Source organism: Augochlora pura, chromosome 7, assembly GCF_028453695.1.
Source record: "Augochlora pura isolate Apur16 chromosome 7, APUR_v2.2.1, whole genome shotgun sequence".
NCBI lineage: Eukaryota > Metazoa > Arthropoda > Insecta > Hymenoptera > Halictidae > Augochlora > Augochlora pura.
Window position 1 is genome coordinate 24475209 of NC_135778.1, and position 12004 is coordinate 24487212.

The 12004-nt window shown below is 35.3% G+C and overlaps 1 protein-coding gene across 3 annotated transcripts in view; it reads right to left on the minus strand.

The window, feature by feature from the left end:
• The window catches only part of Hnf4 (Hepatocyte nuclear factor 4), a 51381-nt gene extending 41200 nt beyond the window's left edge, over positions 1–10181 (minus strand). For 2 of the 3 annotated variants that reach the window (XM_078185911.1, XM_078185910.1), the window contains exons 1-2: positions 10051–10181; positions 8328–8669 (exon numbers count right to left, since the gene is read on the minus strand). In XM_078185911.1, coding sequence (XP_078042037.1) covers positions 8328–8391 — 64 coding nt within the window. In that variant the 5' untranslated portion in view covers positions 8392–8669; positions 10051–10181. Of the gene's footprint in view, positions 1–1427; positions 1666–8327; positions 8670–10050 lie in introns of those variants that run through there. The other variant, XM_078185913.1, reaches the window with a different exon arrangement.
• Positions 10182–12004: the final 1823 nt, after the last annotated feature.

A 12004-nucleotide genomic window follows, 5' to 3' on the forward strand; every position in this document is an offset into this window, starting at 1 on the left:
ATTTGAAATGCAGACGAGACTTCAAAAAATTGTATCTTGATTTGCACTTTCTTTCAAGTACATACGATTTTCTTTGAGATTTGGTAGTCAATGAGATTATTTAAAACTCTTAATTAAAACGCTTGAGGTCACAAAAGTAAGTCTTGTGGTTCAGTAGATGCACAAATTAGACAATTTTACAGTTATGATAAACACAGAAAATTTATTATACAAAGGATCCTTGTCTTCGGTAAAATTATCTAATGAAACCTTGCATTTAGCCAATTCAATGTCCATAAAATTCTACTTGCAAGAGATACTGCAAGGAATTTAATATGCTATGAATACAGTGCCCAAAGAATTTATTATTCCAAAAATGTAATAATCCAGAGATATGGGCACCCCACACCCAGGTAGCACTTAGAATATATGGTAACCAAGAATTCAACAATTCAAAATTGTAATAATCTAAAGATACAATACCCAGCCGATGTAACATTCAAAGAATATGGTGTTCAAGACTTCAACATTTCAAAAAATATAATAACTTAAATATTATGAAACACCGAAAAGTTGTAATGCTAAAAATATACAATGGTAACCATTAGATTGAATTGTTAATGAATTCATTATGCTCAATGAATTGATAATTCATAAACTTAAACATGAATGCAGTCGAGTTTAAAAATAACTGGACATCCAAAAAATTTACTAATATTATATTAAAAAATGATGACAGACAGCAAAGAAAACAAATGTACATCAAAATCAACATTCAAAAAGTTAATTCTATGTGAAGCATAAAAAGCAATCCTAAGAGTTTTTTACTATAGAAGATCAATTACTTGAACAGTACAAGTAACTTTAGGAACCTTTATCATAAAGAACAAACTCTATTCTGTGCAACATTACCAACGAGAAAACAACTTTAACTTGTACAATATTCAAATAGATTAAACCAACGTCAATTTGATTTTACGTACAACCTAAGAAACTTTTATCATATCAAAATTAACTTTAGTTCAAATAACAGCCACTATACAGGAATCAGTTTTAATTTAAGTAATATCCACTAAATAAAAATCAACCTCAACTTTGTCCATGCGAAACATGAGAAACCCTATTGCCTACATCTTTTATCCAACAAAAATCAATCCATTGTAATTGTCACTACACAAAATTATCATTAACTTGACAAACAATACTTGCATTCTAATACCAGTAGTTGCCATCATATAAAAATGAATCCTATCCCAAATAATGCATATATAAAAATCATGTACAACATAGACAGCCATGGTATGTATCCAAACTCAACCCAACCAAATGCATGCATAGATATGAACAGCCGGAAAGCAGTTCAACAACAATAAATCATTAAAATGAATTTAGCAACCGCCATAATAATCCGGCGCCAATCGAGATCAACAAAAGATAAGAGTACTCACCGAGAACTTCGAAAAGCTGATCGTCGAACCGCATCTCGTTCGTTTAGTAGTACGTTCTCGTTTCGCAGACAATAACGTAATCTCGCCGAGCAACGAGCTCGTGCACAAGAGCAAACACAGGCACAAGACAATACCTCTTTCACGTAGCTGTCATTATTCTGTCACTGTACCCGAGTACCCGCTTACAAAACGATGGAAATTAACCAATCGTTCAACCATCGCGCGCGCAGGTCGCTGAACGACTGAACGCGGGAAGCGGTAACTATCGCCAGTGTTCTCCACGCTTCAAACTGGCCGCGTGCTGCCGATGGTGGGGAAAGATGCGCGCGCAACTCACGCTGATAAAAGACGAAATGGTGGGACGGCAGCACGCGCGACACAGAAATGCAACGAATACGTGGAAAAAACGATTTGCACTAATCATTTTTCTCTTCTATGCGACTCATATGTACAATAACAATTTAGACATTTTTTTTACTATTCAAACGAAACTTGAAAAACGTTGCTGCTGCTTTTTACGGCAAATCCTTACACTCGCCACTTTTCAAAAGAGTTCTTAACTTCCGTTATATTCTTTCATATTAATTTAAACGTTCTCTGAATTATCAGTACTCAGACTATATTTTTACTATAGCCTTTAAAATATAGTGTTCACAATATTATTTAATATGTGATACATCCATTCAACAACATTTTTGACTACCTGACTTTTATATTTTTTGTAAGGAAACATGATTCCCTATTAAAATGACAATAAATTAAGATGTTATTCTCTATTACAATGAAGGATGAAAAATGTTTCTAAAGTTTTTAAAGAGATTCTTGGATTTCATATTAGGGAACGAAATTGTATTACAAAATTAAAATATTTGTAAACTGGTCTAAGTGGCTAGTTGAACGACTGGCTAACATAGAAATTTATGTAGTTGCGATATTAATTATATGTAGTTTGTTAATAACTACAAAATTCAGTCGTGATATTTACAATTGTTATAACGTTCATTTTATCATGGTTTGGCATTAAAATAACTTTCTTGTTCCTTCGTTTCTAATCGAATTGCAATAAATCACGGTCAAAATTTTCATTAATAATGTGAGGCAGTTTATTTTTAATTTGCCAAGTACTGGAAAAATCTCGGATCGTGGTGAAAGAGAAAAAAAAGCAATTTGGGGCATGGGAAGCTTCCAATTGACAAATCGCAGCACGTTTTAAGCGCATGGCGAAGTGAAGGTTGCTTATAATAAAGTTTATAAACGAAGGGGTCAGGTTTGATAACCCCGAAATGCCCATCCTATCGATTGTCCGGACGTTCGCCAACATTACGCCCAATTAGGCGCGCATCATACACCTTTCATTGCAATAAAAATAACAAAAATCCATCGATCAATCTAATTAAATAATAATAGATTTTCTCAGCCGGTGCAATTTCGAAAAACGTTGCTGACACGGTGTCGTTGACGTCAGGAGGAAACGTAACGGTCATAATGGAATTCATGCGAAAAATTATATGACACTTAATGACTGTCCATTGTGCATTAAAGTCTTTCACAATTGCTATCTGTTATGCTACTTCAGGAGGTTTCCTTCTGATCCAATGATGATCTTAAATGTCATTGTTAACATTTATAGATAACACATTTATAATAATTATATAATAACTGTACGTACGTACGTAATAATTAAACGTACGTTTATAATAATATGATATTTCTTAATAAATTATGACATTTATTATTAAAAACCTGTTATGAAATATTTCCAATCAACCTTGATTAAATATTATCAATGTCCTTAATTTTTAAGAATCAATTTGTTTAGATGTGCATGCAATTTGCATGTGAAGAGGTGAGATGACAGGAACCTAATGACGAACATGTTTCATTGTCAACCGTTATCTAAACGATAGAATGCTAAGAAGTATCTATCGGAGATTAATTTATCCTCGCAGGAGGGTTTAATTAACACACCTGCCGGCGTGGTATCGTCATTTTATTATTTCCTTTCTTTCAATTTCTTGAATGCCACTGATAAAACGTACAGATAAGGTTCACCAATATTTCATCGATACACGTATCACCAATGATAAGAGATAATTAATCACGCACTAAATGCTGTACATTGTTAATTAGTCCACATAATTTCAAAAATTGTGATCAAATAAATACGATGTTGTTGAGTGGTTTTCAAAGATTTAGAAAATTAAAAATAAATTATGGAATGGTATTGATAGATTTAAAATATTGAAAACTTTCTGGAATAGTTTTGGAAATGTGAAAAATTTTGAATCAATTGTGGAAAAGTATTAGAAGTTTGGAAAATTGAATATAGATAGTGCAGTTGAATTGGAAATAAATTAAAGACCATCTGAATAATAAATTTTAAATGTTCTACATTCTGAAGGCAGAGCATCCTGCTGATGACTCAGAGTAGTGACAAATCTTCGGGGGCTGTCTTTCAAGATTAGCTTCCCATCGACATGGGGAAACAATCCGCGGTAAACAACGGCTTATTCGTTATTTACCGGATGTCGTCAGTCTTTGGTTAGGGAAGCAACTATTTTCGGGGAGCGCTGAGTCAAGGTTGACTCTATTCCCGACGGATGCTATCACGAACATTGATGACACATATCGCGGGACGATAGGAAGATTATGTGAACGATAATAAAAAAAACACTGCATTACCAATGTACTCCTTGCTGCTTCACGCGTATCTACAATGTTTATCCCTAAGTTTGGAAATGCCGGACGCCATTTGCAAATTGAATATCTCTAGAATTCAATAATCTCACTGGCAAGATTCGAAAAACTTCGAAACTCACGGTGAAGAATCGTCCCTCTAATGCTGTTACGATTAAATGTTTTGCAAAGAAATTTGTATCATTTGTATCGTGTCACACTCGATTTAATTGCTCTACCTTGAAAGGCTAAATAAATAATTGGCTTTTATGTGACATGTACAATCTTTTTTTATCGTAACTGTCTGCGCGATAATTTAAAACGATTCTGCTTTGTAAAAAGCTAAAAGTAACGTCGGAAAAAATGACAGTAATTTGTTATTGCAAAATATCGGTATTATACATAATAATAATGATTCAAAGAGGATTCAATTATAAACATATGGTTTCAGACGTAGCATAAAAATAATACGGCGCCGCACCATTAAAATATTATATTTTATAAATCACTTGCATTTTACTTTTAAAGGTAGAATGACTATAAAGTTTCAAAACATAGCAAATAATATGCCATTTTATCGAATTGGCAGGTAAAATTAGACAACATGCTGGTATACCGCTAAATTTGTAATATCCTGTCGTTGCAATTCATTATAAAAAAACCTTATAGATCGTGCTCCTTTTACTAACTGTGTTACATCCGTGGTCGGTTTGGACCAAGTGCAGGTTACTCCGGCTTAAAGTAACGCAAAAGACGAAGTACACAAACAAAACTAATGAAACCGTGAGCGTCACTTGACTGAAAAGATTTTCTAATTTTACTGGTGAACACAGAAACCGATGGAGCTCTAAAGAAACTGTCCAGTTTCAGAATAAGATGTCCGCTCCTCGTGAAAGAGTCATTCTTAGTATTCATCTTGTAACGTGCGCTCAATAGACAACTCATAAGAATTCAGGATGAACCTCTGCTCGCGTAACGTCGTAACGTGGAAGACAGCCATCCGTCGCTGCTAATTAATTTGCAAACACGTCGCACGAAAAATTATTGAGATTCTGTCCGGCAAAGGACTCGCGAGTCGTTCGACTTTGAGAAAAGATTGATTTAATGGATTCTGAAATAAATTTTCTCTGATTCGAACAGTCTCCGGAACAATATATTTCTTCCACAGAATTCACTCGATCGATTTAAATACGTACGGTAGTGCACCTGTTTCCCCAGATGTTATAAACATTTAATCAGTTTTATCGGTCATTACGAAATAACATTTACGAAAACACCGGTTGATTCTTGGGGCCGACAATGTTGCGAGAGTGCAAGGCGTTTTGAAGCTATTGATAACGCACGATAAGAAGGATTAGTGTCGATAAACTCCTAATCAATTTCAAGGCGACGCGTATCCGCCATCTTTGGAATCTTTTTTTCAGCGCCGAAACGCAAATTTCTTGAAGCACATATACTTCGTTGTCAAACAGATCGAACTTGTCAGCTAAGTTAAGTTAATAGATATAGTTCGACAACTGTCATTAGTTAATATAGAACTGATTCGTCAGTATTCTTTCTTAATTAATATCTAGTTTAAGAGTCTCAATTATTAGATTATATTATAACTGCCATTTCAATGTTGATTATCTTTGCCAAAGATACTACATAATTGATGCTTATTGATAATATCGTCTCAACAGCCGAATGTTAGCATAGTAGTTTTTATCTTTGTATGATAAACATTTATGACTAAAGCGAATAGCAATCGATATAGATACATTTTATCCCAACAATTTAGATACGAACAAATAAGTATTATGTGGTTAGCGATTTTTCACGGAAAATTTAAAATAAAATTATTTTAATACCTGCATTTTTTAATACTAACTAGCGAGCGTGAATGAGACTAAACCGTTGCAATTGCAAGTTACAGCAAAGTCATTTAAAGTTCCGTCGCCACGTTTCTATTTAAAATAGTTAAAAAGCTTGATAAAGTGCGCATAGTAATTATTGCAGCACAGTGGTCTTCTCTCACGCGTGGATGTCTCCGGAGATGAAAAGACGCTTCTGTCCATCTTCGAAGACTTTCGAATTGCTTCGACAACGTCCTCGACGGACGTTCTCATCGTTTTTCTGCATTTCATCATCGCACACGCGCACATTATGGTAGGCCGTGTACAATGCCCGCCAAAACTGTTTCGAATCAAGTGTAACGAGCCGTTTCACACTCGTCGCGTCACACCGAACAGAATGCAAACGTATTTAAAGACCGATTTAAACGATTCTAGGGGGACGACAATTACATAATAAGAGAACACGTGAAACGATATGTAGTTGGCCAGTTTTATCGAAATCTTCGGGATCCTCCCATTACATAAATTTTATTATCGATGACTTGACGGAAAACGAGAGATCAAATCTTATCAGGCAGACGTTATGTGACCACCGTTACGGTACGCTGACAATCTACTCGATTTTCATACACCGTAACGAGCCTGGTTCGATCACATTCCATTTCAAAAACTGCCATCTTCGTCGATCAACACCATCAACATTAACTTGGAACACATTCAACATGATTAACATGCTATATTTTATAGGGCGCACGGTGCAAGATTTGAATTACGCGCCATTTTCGTTCTGCACGTATAGACTCGATAACGTTCGATTTTTCAAGCCGACATTTTCGTTTATCCGAACGTGTTCAAGATTCGTTCGAATGGAATTGATTGCGACGATATTCTATTCGCAATACTGTATAAATTATCACAGAAAAGGCGCGAGATTTAAATCACGCGCCATCTTTACCGTTTTATTTGCAGCAATGTGTCGTGCTAACGTTGCGATTCTCATCCGCGAACGTTTAAAACGCTCGTTTCAATGAAATTATTTGCAAATGTATGTAATTAAAAATGTATTATTCAAAAAAATCGCGCAAAATTTGAAGTGTGCGCCATCTTGAGCTCACTGTTTCGACAGTACGACGTTCAACGTATCTCATCTCCATTCATAAACATTTGAAACGTTCGTATTTGGGAAACGTTTATTAGAAAGTTCACGTATCTCTCGATAGTCTCAAGTAAACGAGAATTTCCTGATGAAAAGCAACCCTTGTCGTTGCTGGGTTACGTACAAGGAAAACGAGGGTGATCGCGAGTGGAGGCGATTTCGTTGCTGCGCAGACGAGGGTCGACGAGGGTTATCTTTGCCGAGCGGAGAGAGGAGACGGTGGAAGAGAAGAAGCTTTATCGTCCCAAGACTCGCTCCGTTTCGCCCTGGATTTTTGCGGGACACTAGCCAGCAGGAAGACAAACGCACAGACACGTTTTACGCGCATACAGAGACGCGGCGTACACGCGTATCGCCTCCCTTTCTCCGTCTGCTTGTCCCGTGTTGCGTAACGTATCAATTTCGCACCGCGTATACTTTCGTAATTAACAGAATTCGTTAATACCTATTAATAAACCGCTATAAGCACAACGCGCGCAGACTGGACCGTCGTAGATACGGCGGCTCGACATAGGAAATCTTTTGGTTAACCCGTCGAACGAGAGACGGTGTTGTCATCTCCGTGTCAACAGCGTGTTGACTTCTGCGAATCTGGGGTACCCGCGTAATGTATTGTTGCTGGTAGTCTCATACATTAACGGCAGTCGCTTGTTTTTCGAATAGAAATAAACGTTTCTGTTAACCGTAATCAATGCCATTTCCGGTCGCTCTCTCTCGGTTTTATGACATAACATATAAAAATGAAAAGATGATACTATTATTAAACACTTGAATTACCGAGCTCTAAAGCAACCATTGTAAATTGTTCTATAACAATGAGAAGATTGGATTCAGTTAAACTTCGTCGTTTGGCGTAGACTATTTTAAAACCCGGGATCTATTCTTTCGGACTCGATCATCAAGCATGTCTTATCATCTAAAATACCTAATTTAGATAAAGTTTATGGAAAAACAAATGTAACGATAGATTAATTCGTTTAATTTTACTTAAAAACACGACAAATACACCATTAAACAAATTTAACTTACTCAAAGTTGTTCTAAGCATATTTGAATTTCTTAATCTGTGTTTCACAGCTCTTCTTTACATTATTTAAAACAGTTTCGAGCTTACGCTACATTGTTGATTTAGTAGCTACAAATATTCCGATGTATTAATAACTTATCAGAGACTAATATGCTATATTATAAAATAGAGACAAATGTTAGATATCATAAAGTAACATCACTTACCATCCACCGAAGTGGAAGACGAAATGGCCGATGGTCCTTCCGTGTTCTTCGGCCGTTCCTCCATTTCAAGGTCGCCGATGACGATTTCCGTCGGTGCGCATGCGCACTACAGGAATGGCCACAACACAATCCACACGAAACACGATTCACCATCGAGCCACAATTGAACAACAAATATTTCGGAAATATGGCCACCGGCGTCCAAGATAGATTCGTTTTTTCTTTCTTTCGCTGGCCCGTTATCATTGAAGTGTCTCCCGGCGATTTTCTCTCTCCTTTTTTCTTCTTTGTGGAAGATTAGGCAACCGCCATCTTGAACCGCAAGTGGGGAGAGCTCATTATCTGACGCAGAAAGATCAAATGGATGGTCAGAATTAAAGTTTTGTTGGCTGTACAAATTGATTATGACATAAAATAGTTAAAATCTGTTTCTAATTTCTATATTCCAATCTTTTTTAACAATAATAAATTGGAACTAGATGTGTTTGACGCGTTAATGGAACGTACGGCCAAGACTCTTTTGAATTCTTAAATTGATCGACTATATTGCTAATCGACTGTAGAAATGTTTATTTTATACATTTTATTATGTTCTAACTATCTCCCCATTGTGAAATCTTTTTCTTGTTTTCCTTATGTACAAGAACTTGAATGCAAGTGCATAAACCATAAATACAGTTGAATTGTCCTCGATAAATATAAATCTCGTTCCATATTTAAACATAACTTTAATTAAAATGTTATCGTACATATTTATACCGTTACGATTACATTGCGAGTTCATCATCGATAATTATGCGATATTTCCAGGTCTATCAAAATTCCTAATCAGAACTGAGAATAATCGATAACAGTCAGCCCGAAAGGACGTATCCGAATCACAATCTCGCAATGATAAGCTCCTGGTTACCGAACAATAATTGAAGAGTATTGCAAAAAAATTTTCATCGGTAAGTAACTTAATTTTATTGATTATGGATTAGTCGAAGAATTTACTGTCAGATTGTGCTAAAGTAAACAAGACTGATATTGTGTAGAGGTTCTGGACAATTTTAATCTTACAATTTGAAAATTGAACGCGAATTACAAGACCAATTTAGCAGAAACATTTAAAGGCTATCAATAAATTGAGCGCTCGCAATCACGTACACATAAATGAGTCAAACGCTTATTATTTAACAAAAAAAAGGTTAACTCTTGCGTAACGTCGAAATCATTCATAAACATAATGATTCGTCGCTTTAGATTATTCGTCCCCTCATCTGCATAGACATCAATAGTTTTATAACCCAGCAGTTTTTCATGGAATCAAATTTATTCCATACTCCGATATTATTTTACAAGAATAACGTGCGCGCAGATAATAATTTCGGAAAGGGAAACCTATTATTTAATGAGCAAGGAAATATTAAATCGCTTTCTTCAGTCTAAATGAACGCGGAATGTTACTGTTAACTAACACGTTTGCCGATCAAATTTATTGTTAAGATAATTTAGAGATAAGTTAATATATAGTAAATCTATAATTGATCTCGCTCGTCTTTTTAAAAGACATAAGTCGAAATTCTTGTAAATGTCTCAATTAATGTCTTTTCGAAAAAAGTTATTTACTTTAAAATTACAACTAGATTATATTGTATTCGTACCTTGTCCTATATTACTGTATTGTGTTATAATGTAAAGTAGTGTAAATTGAAGTTTTTTAAAAATCTTTTAAACTTACTCGAAATTCCCGAATTCTTAGATCCATCATCCGAAGCCTCTTGTTTTAGGCGCCACGAATGCGATTAATGCGCGCATGCGCACGCGATGGGGAACTTGAAAGCATAGAATTAGAACACTGCTGTGCGCATGCGCAGAATACGCGGCACTCGACACGCATGCGCACTCGCGACTCGCGACAGCTAAGTCCGATCTGCTGGAAAGCAATTGCGCTACTGCTGCACCGACCATCATCGGTGATCGACATGCTCTTGATTTTATACAGTTGTGTGAAACAACACTTTTGTTTATCATATATATGTATATTTCTATTTATATGCACATGCATATACGATCGACGAGCGTGTGAGTAATACTCGCCAGTATGCATTTATTGCACGCACACTGTACAGTCGAGCACCATATACGTCACATATGAATATCAATTGACAGGTTTAATATTGAATTCGTGTTCGTCCGTACATTTTTGTTTATGCACGATGTTTTCGTTTAAGGTTATGTTAACTACGTCTGAAAGAGAATAGGGTAACCTTAGGATACGATTGTTCGGATCTACATGTGTACCTTGCAGATTCTTTCCATACAATCAGCTGCATGACTATTCATGCGAAGGATACCTCGAATTTTTTTATACTCTCACTTTTTGTAATGGCTCGGGACGAACGATGAGAAAAGAACCGAGCAAAAACTTCGAGTCGTCTACCTTGAATTAATGAATGATTATTTGCTTTTTTTCTTGCCGACCGCATATGTATACGTGCTGATGAAACGTTAGAAACTGTAAAAATAAACGTCTTTATTACGATGGTAATAACAAGACCCTTATCTCAGGCAGTTGTTACGCATTAGAGGCGTTTGCATCGGCATAACCTAATTTCCAAGAACAAAATTTATACTCTATAAATCGTTTAGGATAGAAGATGCTAATACATCAATAGATCGAATTCAAATTTTTTTTTTTAATAATGACTGGCATCAAAAATGAAAGGTATAAGAATTTTTAACTTTATTGTTTTTAAATTATTCGTGATGATAATACATATATTCATGTAGAAGGTAATATTTCTCGTTTCATTTCTTCTATTTATAATTCTAGATACGATTAATTTAATGTGAAACATAATATATATTGTCTATTACATTCGATGTTCAAATCAGTTTTTAAATTTCGCGCAGTCGAGTATGTCGGTAATAAAGCATGTTACCCTCCAAAGATGGCGTATTTGATCAAACCCTGACAATATAGGCTCCGCTAACAGCAAACACGATTTTAAAAAATTGCTTGGCATAAAATAAACATTGGTAATAGTTTATACGAAACCTATGAACTCCTCTACGAAATAATAGTACTTTATCAAATAGAGTTCGACTACATACTGATATCAGCAGATTATGGTAATTTCTAATTTTAGTAATGCTTTTTTCAATGTGGCTAATAATACGAAAACATATTTTCACCAGACGCTGTTGAATTATCTGAATAATGTAAGAACATTGTACATATCGTAATAATAAACTGTTTATTAAGGTCGTTATGTAACATGTCGATGTATGATGCAAAATATCATCCTGCCTATCAACACAGACTTATAATAAAGTGATTCGATAAAACGTATTTTTGTATCGTGTCCGAAATAATACTCGTAAATTTATGATATCGCTACGAAAAGCGTAAACAATACGGAAATATTAGTCTCGGATCTGTAAAATTCATTCCAAGGCCCTTAAATCTGCGTATACTTCAATAATTTAAATAATATGCCGATTGTAACGGTTCACCTCGATTATGCTGCATAAAACCGAGGTTGTGACCCACTATCTTCTAATCGGATTTCTATTCGCAGTTATTAGTCTTGTCGTAGCACTAATACGTGTCAGATCCAATGCATGACGTACTTTTGTTCATGTACTATTCATGTTAAAATAACGTTACATAACCATGTTAATGAACTTCT